Raw genomic sequence first — 25577 nt, 5'->3', positions numbered from 1 at the left:
CAGAGTCCCTGGGGTGAAAAAACAGTGTTCTTCCTGGATCTAAAGGCAGCGGAGATGACTCATTTTTGCCTAAATTTTTCCCATCATAAGGATATCCATTAGCACTTCCCAGCTTAGAACTATCAGACACTAGCAGTCTCTCTTGTGAAAACATGTTTGGTATTATTTTTAGACCTAAAATTATACCACGAATCTAACCCTTCTATCTTGATAAATGGACCCTTGAGAGAAAGCAGGGTGTTTTGATTCTGTTTGCATGAAAGTGCATCAGTTTATCTCGAGTCTCCTCCCTCTTGGCTCCTTGGATTTCAGTCACTAGGATCTGGGGTTATTGACAATCCGAATGACCTGCACTTACCAGTAGGTAGAATTGTGCCTTTTATATGCCTGCTGGCCTTTGTGTAGCCTCAGTGCTAGCCCAGCAGCATATCCCCCCCTTGCCCTAACTCTTGAGCCATAATCCTGTTTCCCGGGTGAGGTTCTGGCCATGCCTGCAAACGCTCTACACCTTGAACCCTTTTAGAACCTTCACGGAGGCACCTTTCATTTAATACCTTCTTTTTCTCTATCGTTCTTTTTCCACTATTCTGTTCCTACTTTAGTGTGTTTTATTTACATTTATTCTATATTTGTAGTTCACACTTAGGTGAACTTATTTCTGTCATTCTGTAAGGAAAATAGAGGAGGCTGTCTCCTCCATATCCAGGTAATATCTAATTATTTTTAATCTAGCATTCTAAAATTATAGTCCTAGACTCACATAAAGAGAATGGCGTTTATGTCCACTGTATGCTTTGAGATTTAAGCTCCCTGAGGATAATTCTGCGTACATGGAGGCATATAATATTGTATGAGTCAGTTTGTTACATTTTAACCTAGCTGACAAGACAATTTGGGGGGCCGATGTCTCAAGTTTAGTGGCAAAGAGAAACAAATTGTCCTTATATTTACTAATGCAAATGGTTCCTTGCACATTTAAATTGTTTGTCGTATCATTAGTGGTTAAACCTTGCCATGCCCCGTGTCATCTAGGTCCACTTGTGCAAGTCACTTAACACTCCTCAGCCTCAGTTTCCCCTTCTGTAAAATGGGGATAACCATATCTATTTCATAAAGTTGTGGAGGTCTAAATGAGGTATTGCATGTAAAGAACTTTGCAAAGTGCCTGACAAATGTAAACTCTCAGTATATTAGCTGTTACTGCTATTGTGGTGACTTTTTCTATGCTGTTTTACCCTCAAGACCACAAGGAAAAGGCGACCCTGTTTGTTTTTTTAATTTTTTTTTAACGTTTTTATTTATTTTTGAGACAGAGAGAGACAGAGCATGACTGGGGGAGGGGCAGAGAGAGAGGGAGACACAGAATCGGAAGCAGGCTCCAGGCTCTAAGCCATCAGCCCAGAGCCCGACGCGGGGCTCGAACTCACGGACTGCGAGATCGTGACCTGAGCTGAAGTCGGACGCTTAACCGACTGAGCCACCCAGGCGCCCCAAGGTGACCCTGTTTTAACATAGGGTAGATTTTTCAAATCTTCAATCATAAAAGTAATCAAATTTTCATAAATGTCTAGGTCTAAAAGCTTTTCCATAGTTTTATGGAAATAATTTAGCGTAGTTAGAAAGGAACGTGCTGTTTTCTGAGATGCTGGTTAGTATGTAGAGTCCCATGAGGTGCCCGCTCTACAGAACAAGACCATCCACGCGTGCACTATGTAACGTTACCCACGTATGTAGCCAGTCCACACACACCAGGTGTGTGCACACGGTGAGCGTCCTTGTCCGGATCCCCACTTACCGCAGAACACCGTGTCCCAGTGTTGCTGTAAATGTGGCTACTGTACATACATGCTCCGTATTCCTTCTCTGTCCTCTGCGTGTCATTCTCCAGAAGACACTCAGGGCGCACCTCTCTGTGACTCTGACAGACTCCTTGGCAGGATGTTTTCACAGTAAATTCATAAAACACTTCCAAAGAACCCATTTTCTTTTCCTCAGTGGGACGGTATCTTTTATATTGTTTTCAGTACTGACCGATGCTTCTTTTTCATTTTAAGTAAAATATGGCTGGTTCCAATTTTTCCCCTCCCTTTCCTTATGTTTCTGTCCTGCACCAACCCCCGACAAAAACACAGGCTGCCAAGAGCCATAATGTTTAATTATGAGGCAGTCCTGGTTAAAAAATAAACAGTTTTCTGGGGACACATGGGGTCTGAATTGAAGTCCTGGCTCTGCTACTGCCTCTTTGTGTGACTGTCTGGAAGCATGTCTCTCTGAGCCTTAGTTTGTAAGCATTTAGGGTACAAGTGCTTCTTCTATGCCCATAAAGCCTTACTGGCCACTGGTAATCATTGTTTGTATCTCTGCTGTCTGCAACTGTTCATTCAAGAACATTACTCCCAGATTCCTTCTGCTACTGTAGCCCATCTTGTCCTTGGGTTAAGTCCTGGAATCCCACTCGTGGTGTTCTTTCAGTCAGTGGAAGATGTGTGCCCCGGGTCCTTCCTTGCCCAGGCTGATCTGGCGTAAGTCAGACAGCTTTCTGTGTAACGTGGAAGGTCGGGTTAGATGCTCCCAGAATAGTTTGGTGTGAGCCTAGGCCTCCCCGTGCTGGTGTTCTCCACATAAATCTTCACAGAACCTCTTCGTTTGAACCCAGGAGAGACTGCAGAAATAATACCCTCCTTCAGTTGTCTTTAATCCCATTGATGATAACTCAGGGCAGTTTGATGCCTTCCTTGACCCAACCCGCATCTCCCCGACCCCCAGCCTTGAGACTTCTGTCTGTGAGTTCCTCTAAGGCAGCTTGTCTCATGCTCAGCACGGCTGACATTTGGAGCCAGGTATTTCTCGGTTGTGGCGGCTGCTCTGTCATTCTAGGACATTCTGCAGTGTCCCTGGCCTCTGCCCACTAGTAGTAGTCCCCTAGTTGTGGCAAACCCAAAACCTCTCGACACTGCCTGCTATCCCGGGGGGTGGAGATGGGGGGGGGGGGGGGAGGTTCAAATCACCCCTATTGAGAGCCACTGGTCTAGGGCAGGTGTCAGACTGTGCTGGGTGTGTACCCGTTTAGCACAGGGCTCAGCAAGCATGGTCAGCAAGGACTCCCCCACCCACCTGGTTCCCAGCAAAGATTATTCCATTATTTACCAGATGGTAGAAACAAAATAGGAGATCTACGGGTCTAAGAGCTTGAAGTAGAGAACTAGTCACGACTACCTAAAATTGGCCACTGATAATTATGTCCTCTTTGATTTCTTAGCTGAAGATACCCTTTTCCCTGCTATTAAAACTACCACGCCCCATTCCTACCAGCTCTCTTTGTGTCTCTGTGCCTCTCTCTGGCTCCAGCTTTCATTTTCTTGTGTAATAGTGGAGGTGAGTAAGCATTTTCTTCCTGAAAAATTCAGGCAAGGGGTAAAGAAAATGATGTGAACAGCAAAATATGAGTGTTCCAACTCTAGTCTTTTTACCCCAGAGAAAATTAGAAGTATTAGCATCGACCTGGTTTTGGCATCTTTCAACCCATAGCCTGAAGGTTTGCAGTACAATTCCATATACTTAAGAGTAGTTTGGCTTGAGGGGCGCCTGGGTGGCTTGGTCAGTTAAGCATCCAACCCTTGATTTCAGCTCAGGTCATGATCTCATGGTGCATGAGATCGGGCCCTGCGTCGAGCCCTTGCACTGACAGTGCGGAGCCTGGTTGGGATTCTCTCTTCGTCTCTCTCTCTCTGCCTGCTCTCTCTCAAAAATAAACAAACATTTAAAAAAATAAATCTTAAAAAAAAAAAAAAAGAGTAGTTTGGCGTGAAACAGATGGGAACACAATATATCTCAGTGAACACTTTGATAATATGCCGTGTGTTGTATGTACTAAATGCTGGGAAAACCGTTGGACCCGACAGACCAAACACCACCAGAACTTCCATTCTAGGATGTTCTTGAATGCTTTGGATGTGATCTCAAAATGAAACAGAAAACAATTTATATATCCTTATTTTCTTTAGTAAGTTTTGGCTAAAAGGTACAGTGTTTTCCAGTGTGATAGCCACAGAACTATGAGAGGATTTCTCCTAATGATGTGTTAGAGCTTGCTAGGCTGTTCCTTTTGATTATACATTTGTTATATCTTTTCTGTGTTCTGGTGTGCTTTTTAAATGTCTTGCAGAAACACTGGGAGGATGAATTTCCTTCCCGATGTGTGAGCCTTCCCCCCGTTTATCTGACTGGAAGTGCTACTGCCGGAAGGAGACCGTACTTTAAAGTGAAAAGCTTATTAAACATAGCCTCTGACGAGCAAGGTTGTAACAATTACAGTGCCTGTCTTCTCTGTCCTCCTGCTGATAAAGCTTCGGGGAAGAGTCCTGGTGGCCAAACTATGGCTATTTTATAAAAAGAACTAGATATAAAATCAAGCAGAGAGAAAAAGGCAGTGACGTTTAAAATCCCATCAAGCAAGCTTCCCCAAGGAGCACAGGTGTTACATTACGTGTGATTGGGAAGGAGGAAAGAAAGCTAAATCGAGCCCGGTTTCTTCAACACGGCAGTGATACGCGGCACTGTAGCTTCTGGTCAACATCTGGTCTGTCTGCGGGGTCTGTGGTATGTGAAGTGTGCAGCCCCGTGCTAACGTGCTGCCTCAGAATACCAGAGGAAGTGCCTGGAAATACAGCAGTTTGTTTAAAGTTTTGTTGTTCTACTCTCCATTTCAGATATGGTTTTGGAGAGGCAGGGAAGCCTAAGTTTGGCATTGAGCCTAATGCGGAGCTGATATATGAAGTTACACTGAAGAGCTTCGAAAAGGTGAGAAAATACCAGCTTCTCCGAAGTCATGGTGATGTTTTCTCCATGTGCTTTCTAGAAGTTACTTCTCCTGTCAGGTGGTGTGGATGGAGAAGGCATTTATTCGCATGCGGTGCTTTTCGTGACTGAAGTTTGTCTCTGGTCTCAGACAAGGCCCCGGGAGCGCCGATACCGCACGGCTCATCTACAGCTAAGGAGCTCAGTGTTCTGATTTTGTTCCTATGTGTCAGCCTTTTTTTTTTTTTTTTTTTTTTTTTTTTTTTTTTTAACTTTTTTTGGGTAGAATTCAAGACTTGTTCCCTTATTTGTTCCTAGACTTGTTCTTTTTGTACTTTTTTTCCTGGGTTGAAGACAAAAAGGTTCACATTCTGCCAAGCAGCTCCTTGGGGGCGTGGGGTGCAGTGCTCCAGTGCTGAACGGACCGTACCCTTCCCGGGAGTTGTGAAGAGGCCTTCACGTGGCTCCAAGTTGTAATCCAAAAGGCAAGGCTTTGTGGGCCCCCAGGCTGTGTGACAAGGGACACAAGAGACAAACCTGTTCACCCTGCGGCCTTCTCTTTTCCCACCTGTCCAAGTCTAAAAAAGAGAGGTTGTCCGTTGCCTTGGGTTCCGGAAACAGCGTGCCTCTTCGAACGTGTTTCTATCTCAGACCCACCTCTGGAGGCTCCCGGCAGCAGCCTCACCAGACGCACCCACCACGTATGTCTGCACTAGCTACCGTGTCCGGCCAAGTCCCCTTTGCATCACCAAGGCCCCACTCTTCCCTGAAAGCCCCAAGAACTGCACTTCGTGTGCCCTTTTTATTCCCACAGTGCTGCCTCCGTGTTCTGTACGTTAAGCTGTGGACTGGAAATGTAACTGTTTATGTTTCATTAGACTCCAAAAGGAAACCGTTGTCCTGGAGGGCTGTAACTTTGGACCTAGAAAGTCAGAGCAGACTGCTTTGGGATTCGCCCCCAACGGCGATGTTCCTGATCGTACCCCCCCACCCACCATGCCCCCACAACAAGCACGTGCTCCTGTCGTGACCATCACTTGTTGTCAGGTCACTTCTCCTGAAGGCCTTCCAGCTCAGCACTGATCCTCCATAACTATCTTCATAGCACAAAGTTTTTTTATTATGAAAGAGAGAAAATAATCTTTAGCATGTGATTATATAGACCTTTGGCTTTCCTATTTCCATTTTAGTCAAGTAACCCACAGCCCCTTCCGATCCCCGGCTGTGTGGACATTGCTTGTCGCGGAGTATTCTCACTGTGTTGTGCTGTAACGAGCCCCTGCACGCTCACCGCTCCAGGAGCATGTTCCATGCAGCACTGCTGCGTACGCTTGAAACCACACGAGAGTGTGATGTTGTTGGAAAAAGCAACGGGATTTAGTTCTCTGCCTCATAGTATTAAGAATACATTTATACTCCATAAAGACGGAACTCGGTGTAAAAATGCAAAGAGCCCTTGTGACTAGAATTTTAAGTAAAAGAGCTAAGTTGTTAAAAACCACAGAAGACTTTTTTTAAGTAAAAGAGCTAAGTTGTTAAAAACCAGAAAGACTAGTAACTCTCGTTATTCACTTGGTGAGGTGGGTGGCAGCAGGAATACATCACTAATTGTTTTCTGAATAGAATTTTACAGTTACTCACTGAAGTTTCATAATTCCTGTGTAGTCAGTAGCACTGACACAGCCTTTTTCCTTTTCCCTTTTAAAGGATCCCAGATTGTTCTGTTGACTCTTTATGGTCCCTTTAAATCTAGCTGTTCATAATGACAGTGCGGTTGTCCCTGGATTCATATCTCTAGTGGTGGAGAGCAATAATACACACAATACAAAATAGCAGATGGTCATAAAATCGTTGGTTTATGGCTTTGAAATAATTCTGCATCAGCTTTACCCTCCCTGTTATGTTTTCCTTCAGTCCCCCAGGTATACGTCTGCAATTTGATACAGTTTGGAAGCTTTAGTTTATCTGCTGGTCCAAAGAGGTTTCAGAGTCGAAAGACAACTACGTGATCTGGAATTTTAAAAATTCTCTGTGAATATACAGCCGTGACTTGACTACCATAGTGTTCCCATTTTAGAGTCGACAGAGGCTAGAGAGAAACAGTTTGCTGAAATTGTAATGGCAGTTTACTGGTGAAGTGTGCAGGAGGGGAGAGGAGGGACGCCGGGTTTTGCTGTGTGTCCTCACCGGACGGCTCTGAAGATGGTCTTTAACAGCACACAACAGCCTAGCTTGCTCACTTGTATTTTTGTCTTGCTCCTCCTTGAGCAACATGGGTCACACTGCAGCTTAGTCATCATGGAAAGTGAGTTCTAACCCAGCGGTGAAATGGCAATAGCACTTAGTTTTAAAAGCCAGTGTGTTTTGAGGCATGGGTGTCCTGGAAGTAGCTGCCGTCTGTTCTTACAGGCATCAGCTGATACTTTTTCCTTCTCTCTTCATCTAACCATTGTTACAAATTTACACAACAGGCCAAAGAATCCTGGGAGATGGACACCAAAGAAAAACTGGAGCAGGCTGCCATTGTCAAAGAGAAGGGAACTGTGTACTTCAAGGTGTGTGAGTCCTCGTATAATCTTTTCCGTCTCAAAGAATTTATTGAAGTGTCAGTGAATTGTGCTGATAATCCCTACTCTGAATTCTGTCAGTACACTTCTGGGTAAGAATAAGCCTGAATTTTTACAAGTCTGTCATTTTCAGTGTAGAAATGGTGAGAAGGAATGAATTAATGTGACAAAAGGAATACAGATGCCTCTTTCACACATCCTACCCTAGCTTGTAACCCTCCATAAAGGCGGACCAGGTCTGGCTTGTCCACCCACCAGTGTATCACCCAGGACCTAAGGCATCTTGTTTGGGATGTAGTTGGCACTCAGTAAGTGTTTGTGGAATGAAGCAAAGAATGAATGGAATAACTGGTAGCAAGTGAGAATTCATAGAGATAAGTTCCCCATCATTTTCCTTTCTACTACTCTCTTGGTGAAGCCGCTAAGGCATGTGACAAAAGGAAAGTGGAATTGCAGATTCCAGAAGAAACTGGCAGGAGGAGAATATTAATTTCTTCCAGTGGCCAGGATGATCCTGCCATTGGTTTTGTGAGGAATCTTGAGAAACTCCTGCATGATATTTGTTATCGGTTGCTTCTCCAAAGTCCATTCTTGTAATATCTAGGAATGTGTTACTTTCTCACTTAGATCTTAAACCCCCAGATAAAAGAGAAAAAGAAACAGCACTTGATTCAGTTCTAACCAGAATGTTCTGCCCATTGCTTCACCAGCCCCAGCAAAGCATCTTCTCCACGTCAAGCAGAAAGTGAAAGAACGGAGTTTTTGTCAAGGTTTCTTCTTCTTCTTTCTTCTTCTTTTTTTTTCCTTTTTTTCATGGACTGCAGTCCATGAGCAAAAAAAGTAGATGATGTTTTCAGCCGTCTAAAACAGTGATACATAAATGTACTTCAGCCAGTCTTACTGGAGCAGCTGCTCTAAGACATGCTGTTGCACGGACAACCTTGTCTGGAGGGAGGGGAAGCAAGGTTAACCCCAGTGAAACAACTACAGAATTATGTGAGACCGTGTATAATCAACACAGAATTCACACAGCCAGAGGGCAACACGTGTGCTCCTTGTTTTCCGTACTGTAAGAACAGACCCATTATTGGGTCATGGTCCCAATTTAGGGGAAGTGTATTGCATTAATGTAGTAAAGACAAATTTTGTATCATAAAATTTGTTGTGTGTGAGTGGATTCTGGATCATAACTGAAAACATATTTCTTGCTGTGGGTTATAGCTAAATGTGAAATCTGTTGATTTAGGTAATATATAATTATTTGCATTAATTTATAGCCATTTATTAGATAGACTAAAATAACGTGTCAATCACCAGAAAGCATTGGGGAATGGTGGATTGAGCTCCAAATGGGGAAAGCCAGGCTTTATGGCTCAAAATGATTTAAAGGCGTTTAAGGTCCAAAGAGGTTATTTTCATGTGTGAAAAGTCATACATAGAGTTAGAGTAGATGATCCCCAAGTTTGTTTCTAGCCCTAAAATTCTGTGAGTTTTGAAACTCTTGAGAGCAAGTTTGATTTGTTTTTTTTTTTTTAATTCTAATTGAAATACATTGGATACTTCTAAGCTATTCAAGTAAAATTCCACATGAGTAATTTGTAGACTCAAATACACAATACACTGGAATGAAATAATTTTTGTAAAATCCCTTGGGACCATAGGTCCTAAATGGTGTTTCCTGTGTACCTGGAGGTCTGTAAAAGTCCTTATTGTATTTTTTATATTTCCTGCAACTTCTAAATGGAATATTAATAGTTTGGGGATGGAGGAGTTGAAGTTTTCACCATGTTGAACAGAACTCTATCAACTCTGTGTAGTAATACAGCTCAGCTGTTCAGAAGCTCTAATTGGTTACTGATGACTCAGAACTTTGGGGAACATTATTGGTGATGAAATAATGTGGCAAAGCCATGTGTTGTATAGCTGTATCCTAAACATATACAGAGAGATGGCCAGAGTCCGTGATTGGTAGCAGAAAGCAGTGCTCCAGTGCCCGTACAGACTTAACTTTGTCACTTCTAGGCATCACAGTTGCAGTAGTGGTTTGTGTATTTCATAATATTGTGAACCCTTTTAAAATTACTGATCTTTGGATAAAATCTGGATCAGCGGTCACACATATGGAACATATTATTTTTAACATGCAATTTGATAGACAAAATCTGTCAAAACATTAGTCTGTTGGGGGAAAATTAATGGAAGGTTCAGAACCACTGACCTAAGACTTTTCTCCCAGAATGTCTCTGAACATTTTGTACTACTAGAAACTTCCCTGGAGGCACCTTCATAATTATAGGTAAAAGATCCCAGCAGCGATCCTCGTTTTAGATGTAAGACTTCAGAATGGTAGGTAGTTTCCTGTACACACTGTCTTTTAAAATTTCAGGGCAGGTTTCAATCTGCCACACTGCCCTCCTGGGCCTCATCTTTCCAGAGTGTTTGACTTGGCACGTTGTGCACATGCACAGAGTCCAGATGTGTGGGTGAGAGCAGAGATGGGGTGAAATAAAAATCTACATTTCATGCCATCTGGTACATTACGGCTCCATTTTTGTTGACCTCTTGGTTTGGTTTACACATCAGTGGGTAAATTTCTCCCCTTTGTGCAGTTGAACTGCACTCAGTTTTAAAATGGGAGTAATTTTGCTGTTTAGATTGTAAACCCCTCATATCAACCCCTGAACACTAAAGAGAAGAAAGGCAGGAGAGGCTCCGGAAATAACAGATAACAGCATGCCATTGTGCCAGGCATTGTGCAGGCCAATTAAACAGACATGATATTTGCCCTCATAGCTGAATAGGGTTCTGCAAGACCAGAGCATTAACTATCCTACTTGGTTTAGTGGTTCTCTTTTCTGACTTGGAGGCAGAGCGGGAAGTCTGAGGACACTGCAGTGATACGGGGTTCTTGCGCCCCCTTGTGCTCCTTCGGGGAAAAGAAGCATTTCTCAGGCAAGCTAGTTAAGGATTGACTGCTGAGCCCTTTTCAGACAAACCAGGCTTTGCTGTGTTTTGACTTTGCTGAACCAAAAAACCAACGCTGTGATTTAGTAACAGGTCATCTAGAATTCTAGGGTTTTAGGTTAAAAAAAAAAAAAAAAACTCCTAAGAAGTCTCCACCCTCCCTTTCTTCTCCTCTCATTCACTTAGTATAGGATTTCTCAATCTTGGCACTGCTGACATTTGGAGCTGTTCTGTTTTGCCGAGAGGCTGTCATGTGCATCGTGGGATGTTTAGTGACATCCCTGGTTTCTACCCACTGGATGCCAGTAGCACACACACCCCCCTGCGGTTGTGACAACTAAAAAGTGTCTCTAAACATTGCCAGATGTCCCCCAGGGGGCAAATCACCCCCAGCTGAAAAACTCTTGTTTTCGTACATTAGAAGTAGTAATACCACAAAACAAGATTTTTGTTGTCAGAAGTTGAGCTCTAAAAATTATAAGTGATACAGATGAAAGAGCTTTCAAGAAGTTAAAATGCTATATAAATGTAAAGAAACCATTGTGAGGTCTGTTACTCTGTGGGGTTTTGGGGTTTTTTTTTCCTTTGGTTTTGGTTTTTTGGGGTTTTGTATGTGTGTGTGTGTGTGTATGATTTTTTGTTTGAAACCACAGCCTTGTACCATTCTGATTATTTAGAACCTACCGCAATGATAAGCTCTGGGTCACTGTCCTCCCTGGCCTTTTTCTTTCCATTGTTATGGCCCCATAACAATATACTAGGAGATCGTCAGAAAAGGTAATAGGTACATTTGAGAAGGAGGAAGAAGAAGAAACTAAGCATAACAGGGAAAATACCTGTCCTTCTTACCTAATCTGAATGAAATGATAACCTTTCATTTCGACCCACCTCTCCGTTTTTGCTGTCAACCATAGAGAACATTTTGATTCCAGAGTTCTGTCTTTGACCTTAATATTTGTTCAGCACACCTCTCCTCAGGGCCTCTTTGTGCTCAGTATCTTTGGATATTCCAAAGGGATAAGACACGCTTCCTGTCCTCAGATTGCTCACCATCCACAAAAGACAAGACAGTGACGGAAAGAAATGACAAACCCGGTGCCTCATGAGGACTTTTGTGTAGTGTCCCAAAAAAGGAATAGTGGGTCTAAGGCTCTGACAGGATGTTAGTGTTCTCTTCATTACCTTGGGCTGCCATAATAAAACAGCATAGTCTGGGTGATGGAGACAACAGTTCATCTGTCACAGTTCCAGAGAGTGCAACTCTTAAGTTCAAAGCTCCAGCAGGGCTGGTGTGTGTGAGAGCACTCCTCCTCGCTGTGTGCTCGGATGAACTATCCTAGGTGCTTACAGACAGCATGGGCAGAAGAGGAAGCAAGTTCTCTGGTGTCTCTTACGAAGGGATGAAGTCCATTGTGAGGGCCTCGCCCTCGGGACCCCGTTTAGGCCTGATCACCTCCCAAAGGCCCCATCTTCAGCTACCATTGCGTTGGAGATAGGCCCTCACCATGTGAATGGGGGTGGGGGGCACACAGTTCAGTCCATAGCACATACAATCTAATTTCCTAAAAAAAATTCAGCATTTACTTTGAGAGGACCTGGTTTCCTATTCTTTTTTTTTTTTTTTTTTTTTTTATTTTTGGGACAGAGAGAGACAGAGCATGAACGGGGGAGGGGCAGAGAGAGAGGGAGACACAGAATCGGAAGCAGGCTCCAGGCTCCGAGCCATCAGCCCAGAGCCTGACGCGGGGCTCGAACTCACGGACCGCGAGATCGTGACCTGGCTGAAGTCGGACGCTCAACCGACTGCGCCACCCAGGCGCCCCTCCTATTCTTATAAATAACCCAGATCACAAATTTTTGAGGCACAGAGGATAATAGACTTCGATTCTAATACACTGTTTTCTTCAAAGCACTTCGGAATTCTTTTGCACTGCCCTTCTACAGCAGAACTTGTGAGCTCTGTAGGTCTTCTGTTCCCTAAACAAGTCACTGGTGAAGAGGGATGTTCAAGGGGGGGGGGGGGGGGGAATGTAGCCTTCATTGCTTTCAGATGTAGGCCTTCCGCGGGGAACTGCTCTACTCCATCCTCATCACTAAAATTCAACATCAGGGCTTCTTTCTACAGGTGGAGCTCATGTCTTATGCCAGCCACTTGAAGTCCTTTTTAACAGGAACATGCTCGTAGATCTGCTCTGTGATTTTTCTCTTGGTCATTGGGTGAGCTTTGGAGTGCACGTGGGGAGACAGCTCCACATTGAGATGCACACACTGCTTTGACTGGTGGATCCTAGTGACATGATCTGAATACTGTTGGTGGGTCAGACACTGGATCTAAAATCCTCAGGGGTCTGGCTACAGGTGTGGTAGGACGTGTCCTCTGCTTTCCATTTTAAGAGTCACCTCCTGCAGAGGCGACTCCTCACCTGTGCTCCCATTTTATTTGTGTGCTTACCGGCTGTCACTTCTTTCTTTCACCTTAAAATGGCAGTGAACATGTCATCTCAGCCCCATAATTTCTTGTATAGAGCATATAGTTAACTCACATGAATTAACTCTACAGTTGTTATTCACAGTTGTTAAAATTATAATCACTAGAGCAACAGTATATTAAAGATTTTTCTCATGTAGTTAGCTGACATCTATGTGATTTATGTCTCATAGTTATTTATATTGGATGCTGCTATTCAGCTCTGTATTTCAGTTGTGTGTAGATCAGAGATCAGTGAACTACAGCCTGTTTTAGTAATATTCTACCAGGACACAGCCACACACATTTACAAGTGATCCTTGAACAACATGGGTTTGAACTACACTGGTCCACTTATATACAGACTTTTTTTAAATAAATTCAGCATCATAAATGTATTTTATGATTTCCCAAATAACTTTTGCTTGTTTTGAGCTTGTTTTGTAAGAATACTGTATATAGTACAAATAGCGTGGAAAATGTGTTGAACAACCAGTGGGGCACCTGGGTGGCTCTTTCGGCTGAGCATCTGACTCTTGATTTCAGCTCAGGTCATGGTCCCGGGGTCGTGGGATTGAGACTAGCATCGGGCTCTATGCTAAGCGTGGAACCTGCTTAAGATCCTCTCTCTCTCTCTCTCTCTCTCTCTCTCTCTCTCTCTCTCTCTGCTCTTCTCCTCTGCCCACTCATTCTCTCTAAAAATAAGACTTCCAGTCAACAGTAGACTATTTGTAGTTAGGTTTTGGGAGAGTCAGGAGTTATACACACTCATCAGGGAGATGCAAATCAAAACTGCAATGATACATCACCTCACACCTACCAGAATGGCTGAAATCAACAATACAAGAAACAACAAATGTTGGGGAAGGTGTAGAGAAAAAGGAACCCTCCCGCACTGTTGTTGGGAGTGCAAACTGGTGCAACCACTGTGGAAAGCAGTATGGAGGTTCCTCAAAAAGTTAAAAATAGAACTACCCTATGATCCAGTAATCGCACTACTGAGTATTTCCCCCCCCAAAATACAAAAACACTAATTCAGAGGGACACCTGCATCCCTGTGTTTATAACAGCATTATCTGCAGTAGCCAATGGAAGCAGCCCAAGTGTCTATCGATACATGAATGAATAAAGAAGTGGCGTGTATGTATATATGTATTATTCAGCCATTTAAAAAATGAATGAAATCTTGCAATTTTCAACAGTGTAGGTAGAACTGGAGAGTATAGCTAAGCGAAATAAGGCCAGAGAGAGACAGATATCATATGATTTCACTCAAATGTGGAATTTAAGAAACAAAACAAGTGAGCAAATGGGGAAAAAGACCAAGAAGCAGACTCTTCACCGTAGAGAACAAACTGATGGTTGTCAGAGGAGAGGTAGTAGGTAGGGGGATGGGTGAAATAGGTGATGGGGATTAAAGAGTATACTTGTCATGATGAGAAAAACGAATACATAAAATAAATATTTAAAAGATAAATATACACAGATTTCTAACCACATGGGGAGTCAGCACCCCAACCCCTGTGTTATTCAGGGATCGAGTGTATTTATATATTGTCTGTAGCTGCTCTTGCACTATTCTTGACAGAGTTGCAACAGATTGTTCAGCCTGCAAAGCCTAAAATGTTTTTTATCTGCCCCTTTACAGAAAAAGTTTGCCTACTCCTAGTTTAGATAACTAAGATTTGCTGTGTTTGTGACTAGCACTTGCCAGAATGTAGTCTACTGTGGAGTGCTTCTTCTCAGGAGAAAAGGGAAGAGTAATTTCCCTTCATGTAAACTAGTGATCTACTCTAAAACTACTCCCCAACCTTCTGAAAGTCTGAGAAATACTAGCACCCAGAATGTAACCCAAAGCCTTGATGCCGTCCTGCTGGGAGAGCTGTCCCCTTCGTGCTGGAGAACAGCATTCTATAGCACACTGTCCCGAATCAGCTCCCAGGTCACTGGCCCTGCAAAAAGAATGGGGAAAGGGGCCTGGATACCCATCTCCTAAGAGCAAAAGGAAATGATCAAATACCATGGTTTGTATGAGGGGGCTGTTTTCATTCTGAGGATTTGGTTTTCTCTGGGAGGCCTGAATTTATATTTCTTTTGTACCCCCTCCAGACCCTGTGCAACAAGTAATCCCTAGCTTTTTTTCCTCCTAGGGAGGCAAGTACATGCAGGCAGTGATTCAATATGGGAAGATCGTGTCCTGGTTAGAGATGGAATATGGCTTATCAGAGAAGGAATCTAAAGCTTCTGAATCGTTTCTGCTGGCTGCCTTCCTGAACCTGGCCATGTGCTACCTGAAGCTTAGAGAATACACCAAAGCTGTTGAATGCTGTGATAAGGTAAAGGGTGTCTGCGTGTGAACTGGACTTTCCATAGTCCCTGTCTTTCTCTCCGTTTTCATACTTGGTCTTCGTACTTTGCTTCTTTTTAGCCAAGGGGTGGATGGTGTTTCATTTTGCTTTGTTGTATTTGTTTCCTTGGGATTCTTTGTTTCTCCTTATGAATTGGGAAATTCAGAAACATTACAACTATAGTCAGACTTTTCTGATGCCTAGATGATAATACACCATGAAGAAAAGTTTTGTTAAAATTTTTTTCATCCATGACCTTCCTTAAATCTATGGCATCTGGTATCAGATTGGACATAGAACTCCTCATGCTCAATTTACTAAGAACAGATTCAACTTCAGCCTTTCAGGACTTGAGTATGATAGAGTTGAGCTGCTTACATAGAGGTCACTTAGGTATACTTTCAGCATTGTTTCTACAGGCTAAATTTCTAGGAATGGAATATGGAGTCAAAAAACAGATTATTGAGGGGCCCCTGGGTAGCTCAGCCATTTAAGCATCCGACTCCTGAGCTCCTCAGCTCAGGTCATGATCTCATCGTTCGTGAGTTCAGGCCCCAACCCCTCATGGGTTCCATGTTGACAGCATGAAGCCTGCTTGGGATTCTCTCTCTCCTCTCTCTCTGCCCCTTCCCTGCCTTTCTCTCTCAAAATAAAGAAAAATACAGGATTATTAGATATTATCCATGGGGGTTTTTTGTCAATGTTATTGGCAACAAAAAATTTTCATTTTTGTTTCTTGGTTCCTAATGAAATTATCCATCTTTTCATCATTAGCCATTTGCATTTTTTCTATGAATTGCCTATTCAAATCCTCCAACTAGATGATTTGTCTGTTTCATATTGACTGAGGCAGTCTGTACATTACTGCTAACCCTTTATCTGACTATAGGGACCTTGTTCTCCTCACTTGCGAGGAAAGTTTTAAATATTTACTTAGTCGAATCTGTCCTTTCTAATGAGAAAGCTCTTCCCTACCCTAAGATGATAAAAATAATTGTTTGGTACTTGCAAAACCTACTCTACCTAGGTATACCTTTTAAAAAACGAATTAAAAGTAAACCGTGTTATATTTTGGTGAGGTTCGTTTTTGCATATAGGTATACGTGGTCTAGAATCTTTTGTGTTTTGATGTGATGTAACAACTTCATTCTCATTTTCCATGTTCATAGCCAGTGTCTCAGCTCCATTTATTGCAAAGTTAGTCCTTTCCCTACCGATTTACATTCCCGCCTTTATCACTGTTAAATCTTTTAATGTACATGCACATAAATCTGCTTCTGCTTTGTTCTGTTCTGCTGACCTCTTTGCGCACAGACTGGCAGTCAAACTCTTCAGTGGTTTCAGAGTGTATTTTTTTCTGTCGTAGGTCAAGTCCCCTCTCATTATTTATGTTTTCCCAAAATTTTCTCAGCCATTCTTGGGCATTTACTTTACTTCTTCCATTGAATTTTAAAATGAATTTCTCAAGAGCCTCCTCCAAAGCCCCCTTGGAATCTTTATAGAAATTGTATCAAATACAGAAGTTAACGTGGGCATAGTTAGTTGGATTTTGATCGGTAGTATTTAATTACCTTGAGCCCCATCTCTTCAATATGCTTTTTCCAATTCTCTTGGCCAAGAAGCTTTGGTAAGTTGAATACTGAATTTCTTCAAAGCACACAAGTTACATTCACCCTTTCTAAAAAGTAGACCTCTGTCCCTAGGCCCTTGGACTAGACAGTGCCAACGAGAAGGGCTTGTACAGAAGGGGGGAAGCCCAGCTGCTCATGAACGAGTTTGAGTCGGCCAAGGGCGACTTTGAGAAAGTGTTGGAAGTTAATCCCCAGAATAAGGCAGCGCGACTACAGATTTCCATGTGCCAGAAAAAGGCAAAGGAGCACAATGAGCGGGACCGCAGGATATATGCCAACATGTTCAAGAAGTTTGCAGAGCAGGATGCAAAGGTATGTGCAGAACTCTCTCTTTCTCTCTGTCAAGAGAAACATTAAAAAAAATTTTTTTGATAATAATTTAAAAAAAAAAAAAGGGTTAAGCATGGGACACAAGGACAGGTAGACAACCCAGGAGATACAAGAATGGGGAGAATGATACCCGATCTTATCTGAGACTGGTTTGGATCTGGAAGTAGAACAGGGCTGTTCTACTCACCAGACACAAGAGTTGTGAGGCACTGACACATCCGTGAAAGAAATGAGGAAAATAAGTTCCCTAGAGACGTTCTAAAGTTTATTATTTTTTAAAAGTCAAGGGGCGTCTGGGTGGCTCAGTCGGTTAACCATCTGGACTTCAGCTCAGGTCATGATCTCACAGTTTGTGGGTTTGAGCCCCACATCGGGCTCTGTGCTGACAGCTCGGAGCCTGGAGCCCGCTTCAGATTCTGTGTCTCCCTCTCTCTGCCCCTCCCCTGCTCGTGCTGTCTCTCTCTCTCAAAAATGAATACACATTAAAAAAATATATAATAAAAAAAAAAGTCAAGCACATCAGGTATTTTTTTTCAGATAGTACGTCTTTGTTGAGACTTCCCATTTTGCCAGGGATGGGCTGTGATGGAAGCCCTGCTATCATACCCTTTACTTTGCCTGCCTCCCCACAGCAGAGTTGTACTCTGGTCCTGAGTTCACTGCCCGCTCCCAGCCTCTTGTTGGCAGCCGTGCCTGTGGCAGGTGGCAGGCTAGTCCCCTCCACCCAGGAAAAGTGAAAGCTGCCCCCTCAACTGTTGGCAGCACTGTCCTGACTTCCCCGGCCGGGCAACCCCAGTAAGGTTGTCGCGTCCCCGTTTCACACCCGACGGCCTGTCAGGAGGAGCCAGGAATTCCTTCAGTGTTTCAGTTCCTTGCTCCTCTGACCCTCTTGATTTCTTATTTTTTCCTCAGGAAGAGGCCAGTAAGGCAGTGGGCAAGAAGACTGTAGAAGGGGTCGTCAGCCGTGAAAAAGAACCAGAGGGGCAAGCGATGGAAGAGAAAGCCGGAGGCCACGTATGACACCACGCCAAGGAGGGAAGAGCCCTGATGAACTCAGCCCCCTCCTCCATGGGCTTTCACCCTACTCAGGACTAAACAGTGTTTAATGTAAAGTTTGTTATAGTCTGTGTGATTCTGGAAGCAAATGGCAAAACCAGTGGCTTCCCAGAAAACAGCCACCCTGCTGCTGCCCAGTGCTCTCCTCGAGGGGGTGGCATGGGACCACTCCAGGTGGAACAAAACGGAAATGACTGTTGGTGTGGCAAGGCTGAGCCAACAGCTCGAGTCCAGCTCATTTCAGTTTATGTCAGCCTTTGACATCTAATTCAGGGTCCCTTGAGATAATCCTAACAATTTGGGGCTGTCAGGTTTTACATTCGATTGAACTTCAGTAGCACTGCGGAAACCTAAAAATAACTGCTTAATGAGTTTCTCCTTTCCTACAGTTGGGTGGGGGAGAGGAGGAGAAGGTTTGGCTTTTTTAAATGACTGAAGTGCTAGCATTTTTTAACCAACAGAACCTACAGTTGAGGCGTCTGGAATCCCCTCAGGTCCTCAGCAGCCGCCAGACTTGAAAGCCAGAACCTCAGAGGCCACCGGCTCACTGACTCAGCCAAACTCCCTCCCTAAGCCAGCCTCCTTGGGAGAGTGGGTTTCTCCTGCACCCAGCCTGGCCCTGGAGGAGGGACCCTGTCATTCCCAAAACATTCTTTAGCGACAGTAATGAGCAGAGCAGTGTGTGGGCTAGCTTTCCCTGCCTTAGGTGAAGCTCTGAGATGCCGAAGCGTGAAAATAGCCGTCAGAATTGTGCTTTCCCCCCTCCTCTGGCCCTTCTAGGAGAAATGTGGAGGACAGCCCTGCCTGCCAGCATTGCTACCGTTCACTTTCTTCTTTCCATTCTGACCATTGCTATTACGTATTTAAGACTTGTTCTTATAATATCTGACCTGGAGTGGATTTAGTTACATATCCACTTAGGATCCCCGCGGCTTTTGTTTTTGTCTTTTAAAAATTACTGCCTTGTAAACATGTATACTGATTTATGGAACTTTATTTACACTCCTCTATCATGCAAAAAAATCAACTTTTTACTACTATGAGTAGCTTAATTTTTAAAAACAAAATCTGGAGTTGTAAAAATATGTAGTTGCTCTTGGGCATTAAGGGTTTTCCTCACAGGTTTGGCACGCAGTAGCTTTCCCCTCCTGCTGATAGCTTCTTTGTTCTGGTGTGGGTTGTGAAAAAGAATCGAAAACCGCTTCCTGTGCAGGCACATCTCGCCTTGAAAGCTCCAGTACTGGGGCGGTGAATCGGGGCAAGTCTTAAAATACGTACACGCAGTGGAATCTTGGTCCTTACGGGTAAGCGAGATTGAGCGTGGCTTTCTCTCCCCACAGCCTGAAGGCTCTCGTGGGAAAGCGCCTGCAACTGAAGGAAACAGTCGCTCCGACCTGGAACATCTCATTTGTAAAATCCTAAAGAACACTGGCAATTAGCTTCATTTTTACTTTTATGGTGGTTTTAACAAAAACACTTTCGTTGTTAGGTTAGGACCCACGTGGCCACCTAAAAATTCATTTCCTTTTATACCAGTTCTCTGCTCCATGGAACAAACGGAATGAAATTGTGAGTTTCTCTTTTGACAGCTAGAATCCTTTTAATTTCTCACTTTTGTCTTTTTTCATGAGATTTCTTCAAAAGCCCCAGTCTCGCCTAGGAAATATGAAAAGCAAAAGTTGATTTTGCTTTGTTTGCTTAACTGTTTAGTATTTGTAGCTCTGTTGACTAGAGCATGACTTCAATGAGGCCAATACTGAGATTTCATCCTAAAAAGGCCAGTTAGTGTTTTGCAGGTAACAAAAGAACAATTCCAAAAATTAGATCACCCCAGCCAACTGTCTCCCAGGTGTGTGTTATGGGTCACCGGATTGGGGGAGGGGGTAGGGAGGGCAAGAGTGCAGGGAGGGGAGGGAAGGGGTGTGTGGGTGGTTCTGAGCAAATGATTGTGGGTGCCCATCGCCTCTCGAGAAGAAGAAACTTCATATATTCTTATATCAAATTCAGTGATCTTAATTTGTCTAGAAATCAGCAGATGTGTTTGAACCATCTTTTAGACTACGTATGGAGTGGTGAGGCAGCATATGATGAATTAAAAACTTGTTTTTAAAAAAAAATCACTCAGATACACTTTTTTGTGTTCCTCAAATAAATTTTAAAAACAACCAGACATAAACTTTCCATTATTCTTAGTTTTGCTTCAGTAGTCTTCAGGAAACGTTGTTTTGGTTGGAAAACCATGGGGGCCAAGTTGAAGACATGTGACATCAGAAAATTGGCTGGAGGCCATATTGTCTTCCTTGCTCTGAGGACAGCTGGAAACCAGCGTGGGACTAAAGGTGGCAGGATGATGCATCTTTGTGCAGATGAACCACATGATCAGAGAGACCAGAGGATTTTGTTTTCTCATCAGCCTGTGGATATTCCTCCATTTTAACTGATCGTAAGGTTCATTCGGGAAATGAAGAGACTTCGTAGTGCCCTTTAATAAATATGCAAAACATAAGCGTGCATCAGGGGATATTCTGGCTTAAGTGTGCATGTCCTCTAAGTAGCATATTTCATCAGATACTCCTGGTTGCATACTCTGAAGGCCAAAGGAGAGGTCACACATATTCCAAAAGAAAGGTGACACGGGGCTGGGTGGTGACGAGCCTATCTCCAGTAGCACTACGGGCATCTGCGGATAGGTCATTGCAGGCTCCAGAGACCTTATCTTTTATCCTTCTGAATTCCTTGCTTCATCTCTGGATTTGAATTATACTCCTACCCCTTTGCTGCTAAATTACTTGAAAATGAAATAATTGTCTTTATTTGCATGATTTTTTAATATATATTTTTTTTACTTATCTTGAGAGGTGGGGGGAGAGAATCCCAAGCAGGCTCTTCATTGTGCAACGCGTGGCTCAAACCCACCAACCATGAGATTGTGATGTGAGCCAAGATCAAGAGTTGGACACTTAACGGGCTTAACCACCCAGGCGCCTCTGCATGTTTTTGCTAAGCAAGTAATACTCTTGCTAGGGGTATTAAGGATAGCCAGAGGTGGTTTCCCAGCTGTGACCTGGGTAACTCAAGGCAGCCTGCATCCACTGCAGAGATGAGTGTGTCAGTGAAGAGCTTTGTCCACATGTATTCAGCCTTTTTAGCATCGTGCATCAGAATGTAGGACTGGCAACCCTGGGAGACTTGCCAGCGTTAGCGACAACATGCACTGAATTCAGACTGATGAGTCAAGATCCCAAAACTAAGAACTCCCTAGCCTAGCTGTATGTTATTTCTTATCCGCTGGCTGCTCACATGCTCGAGTAGCAATGACTGATAAAAGTGTACATAAAAGAACATTCCGTAATGGCTTGAAAATGTCTTGAGGGACACCCACTCGGTGCTGCCTTGCATATTTTTCTCTCCTTCATGTCTGGGAGGCGGGGAAAGGATACAGAGAAGGCACAATAATTTCATCACTGCTGTTTGCATAATTTATCTCTTGATCTATAATTGAACATAATCTACACATGTGTCCTTAGTAATACATTGCAAAAAAGGAACATCACCGAAGGTAACTCCCAAGAAGATCTTTGTCAGCATTTTGTTGGGGCTAACGGCTGCCTAGAGACGGGACATCTTGAGCCTAGTCCTTGTTGCAGGAATTTCCAGAGGCCCTTGGGAAATCACATGTGGAGGCCCCAGAATGGTGAAGTGGCTGGCCCACAGTCACCCAGGTCGACTGATGTCCTTACACAATTCCAAAATAGGCCCTTTTCCAGTCTGAAGCATGATCTCTTGGCTGATGGAACGAGATGTTGTTAGTTCTTTAAAATCCCCAAGCATTTGGTTGAACGGAAATGGCAGCAGAGCCATAGGCCTCATACTCCACTTTGGGGTACAAATACGGGAAATGTAAAGCATAGGCATGATTTGCTTTTTAAACAATGCTGGGGGGCGGGGAGTGCCTGGGGGGCTCAGTCGGTTGAGCATCTGACTCTTGACTTCAGCTCAGGTCACAGTCTCACAGTTCATGGGATCAAGCCTCGCATCAGGGTCTGACATAATCAAGGGCAAGTAGTAAAATGTTGAGTGACGCCAGGCGTTAACAAGGGTAGGGTAGATCTCAGCTGCTAAGAACGGTGCATAGGAAAAGCTGTCCTGCAGTTGCAAGCTAAAACTGGTCATTAGTATTTACTGGGTGCTTCCTCTACAAGGCAGTCAACCACCTCGCCTTCTGCTGACCTTCCAAATATGAAAAGAGTATTGTTGCTGCATTGTTGCCACCTTCCAAGTCTCTCACAAGATCCCTAACCCAAAACTGCAAGGAAGGAATGTATTTCAAACTGGGCTTAGCTGACACGTTGCAAATACACTAAGTGTCCAAGGCTTTCTTTAGGTATTAAATATTTCTGGCCTGGGTCTGCTTTGGATCATGTGTTTTCATAAGATAACTCCTTGCTGTACACATTATGACTTGGCTTTAAAATTAGCTCCTTAAAAATGTCTGACCAAGAAAGTAAGCTGGGAAGAACAAGCCAGTGACTGGTATTTGGGGATGCCACGTCCAATTCTAGTGCTCTACTAACTTCTCCGATGTCTGCTCACAGCCATCTTTTCACACTGAGAATTCCTCGTCTCTTTGGTCTAAACACTTAAGCCCACGTGTATACCCTCAATCTCTACAGATAGACCTACGTCTTCCTGAAAATGACACCAGCCTGAGCACACAATTAGTATTCATGTGACCACCCCTAAAGGATCCAGGAACTCCCTTATTCCTTGACTCATCACCGCACCAGCACCCAGTACACCATCACCACTCCAGAACATAGTAGATGGCTTAGTAAATTGGTTTTCTGTTGTTTCTCATAAAGCAGCTCCACAGCTCAATCTCCGTGGTCCTTCATCCCTGTTACTTGTCTTGGTAATGTGGAGGCCAGTACCACGTGGTTTTCCAGCAGTTACTGCAACATGGTTTTGATCTTGAATTCCTTGAGGTGGTGAACAAGGAGCAACTTGACTTGAGGGGGTCATAACTGCAAAACGGGTCTATGGTCTTCAGGCTCTCGTGATTTGAAGTCTACCTCCAGTCATCGGAGTTAACTCATGATAACTCAGAGTTCATCAGCCTAAACAGATCAAATGGAGGAGGATTCTGGGAAGATGGCAGAGTAGGAAGCACTAGGAATCTCTCCCCACCTAGACAACAGTTGCACTTGCAGACTCTGTCTGATGTAACTATTTTGCAACTCTGGAGTCTGTTGAAGACTGGCAACTTCCTGAGGAAGGCATGGATGGTAAATTGCGGCCAGTTTCACTCAATTTTGACTCTTAGCACCGTAGCAGCTTACCCATCCATCATTTCAGCGTGGAGCCTGAAGCAAGGATTCATCTCATGACTGAGCTCATGACCTGAGCCAAAAGCAAGAGTCGGACACTAACCAACTGAACCACCCAGGCAGTCCAAAGTAAATACATGTAAAAGCTAGTATTGCAATCTCTATTAAAATAACACCAGTATTCTTCACAGAGCTAAAACAAACAATTCTAAAATTTGTATGGAACCACAAAAGACCCTAAACAGCCAAAATAATGTTGGGGGAAAAAAAAATCTGGAGGCATGATAACCCTGGACTTCAAGCTGTATCACAAAGCTGTAATCATCAAGACAGTATGGTACTGGCACAAAAACAGACACATAGATCAATGGAACAGACTAGAGAACCCAAAAATGGACCCACAAGCGTATGGCCAACTAATCTTTGCCAAAGCAGGAAAGATTATCCAATGGGATAAAAGACAGTCTCTTCAGCAAATGGTACAGGGAGAACTGGACAGTGACCTACAGAAGAATGAACCTGGACCACTTTCTTACACCATACACAAAAATAAACGAAAAACGGATGAAAGGCCTAAACATAAGAGGAAGCCATCAAAATCCTAAAGGAGAAAGCAGGCAACAGCCTCTTTGACCTCGGCCACAGCAACTTCTTGACACGCCTCCAGAGGCAAGGGAAACAAAAGCAAAAATGAACTACCGGTGTGGTAGGGTCCCCTCCCTAAGGAGAGAGAAAAAAAAGGAGAGAAAACTTAGCCAGGTAACCTGGCTATGCACCTATGTGACGACATCCGTCATGACCTTGTAAACTGAAACTAATCAGACTACGTGTTTATGTGTTACCATATATGGGAGACAAAAAAATAGAAAATGTATCTTAAAAACTATGCCTTGTGATGTTCAGTGCTCAGTTCTTTGGGTACGAACCCAACTGAGCGGTGCTGGTGCGAATACAAGTTGCTTCCCGGAAATTAAAAACCTCAGTGTCACGAATCTCTGTGCAAGAATCCTGCTACATTGCGACCTCATCAAGATAAAAGGCTTCTGCACAGCAAATAAAACAACAAAACTAAAAGGCAACTGATGGAATGGGAGAAGATACTTGCAAAGGACTATCAGATAAAGGGTTAGTATCCAAAATCTACAAAGAACTTATCAAACTCAACACCCAAAAAACAAATAGTCCAGTGAAGAAATGGGCAAAACATATGAATAGACACTTCTCCAAAGATAACATCCAGATGGCTAACAGAGACATGAAAAGATCCTCAACATCACTCATCATCAGGGAAAATACAAATCAAAACCACAATGAGATACCACCTCACATCTGTCAGAATGGCTAACATTAACAACTCGGGAAACAATATGTTGGCGAGGATACAGAGAAAGGGGAACTGTTTTGCACTGCTGGTGGAAATGCAAACTGCTGCAGCCATTCTGGAAAACTGGAGGTTCCTCAAAAAATTAAAAAGAGGGGCACCTGGGTGGCTCAGTTGGTTAAGTGTCTGACTTGGGCTCACGGTTCATGGGTTCAAGCCCTGCATCAGGCTCTGTGCTGACAGCTCAGAACCTGGAGCCTGCTTCAGATTCTGTGTCTCTTTCTCTGCCCCTCCCTGGCTCATGCTCTGTCTCTCAAAAATAAACAAACATTTAAAAATTTTTACCATAGAACTACCCTACAACCCAGCAATTGCACTGCTAAGAATTTATCCAAAGGATGCAGGTGTGCTGTTTTGAAGGGGCACATGCACCCCAATGTTTATAGCAGTGCTATTGACAATAGCCCAAGTATGGAAAGAGCCCAAATGTCCATCAACTGATGAATGGATAAAGAAGATATGGTATATATACAATGGAATACTACTCAGCAATCAAAAAGAATGAAATCTTGTCATTTGCAATGATGTGGCTGCAACTAGAGGGTATTAGGCCAAGAGAAATCAGTCAGAGAAAGACAAATATATGATTTCACTCACATGTGGAATTTAAAAACAAAACAGATGAACATAGGGGATGGGAAGCAAAAAGAAGATAAAAGCAGAGGGAGACAAGCCATAAGAGACTCTTAATACAGGGAACAAACAGGGT

The 25577-nt window shown here is 43.5% G+C and overlaps 1 protein-coding gene across 8 annotated transcripts in view; it reads left to right on the top strand.

Moving 5' to 3' along the window:
- Positions 1-20336, top strand: part of FKBP5 (FKBP prolyl isomerase 5) — a 118592-nt gene extending 98256 nt beyond the window's left edge. For all 8 annotated transcript variants that reach the window (XM_078446846.2, XM_078446849.2, XM_078446852.2 and 5 more), the window contains 5 exons: positions 4710-4800; positions 7269-7352; positions 14946-15131; positions 16847-17086; positions 18017-20336. In XM_078446846.2, the coding sequence (XP_078302972.1) occupies positions 4710-4800; positions 7269-7352; positions 14946-15131; positions 16847-17086; positions 18017-18124 (709 nt within the window). In that variant the 3' untranslated portion in view covers positions 18125-20336. The remainder of the gene's footprint in view (positions 1-4709; positions 4801-7268; positions 7353-14945; positions 15132-16846; positions 17087-18016) is intronic.
- Positions 20337-25577: the final 5241 nt, after the last annotated feature.

This window comes from Panthera onca, chromosome B2, assembly GCF_046562875.1.
Source record: "Panthera onca isolate mPanOnc1 chromosome B2, mPanOnc1 haplotype 2, whole genome shotgun sequence".
Classification (NCBI taxonomy): Eukaryota; Metazoa; Chordata; class Mammalia; order Carnivora; family Felidae; genus Panthera; species Panthera onca.
Note: the sequence above shows the minus strand (reverse complement) of the source record. Positions and strands in the feature narration are given on the sequence as shown.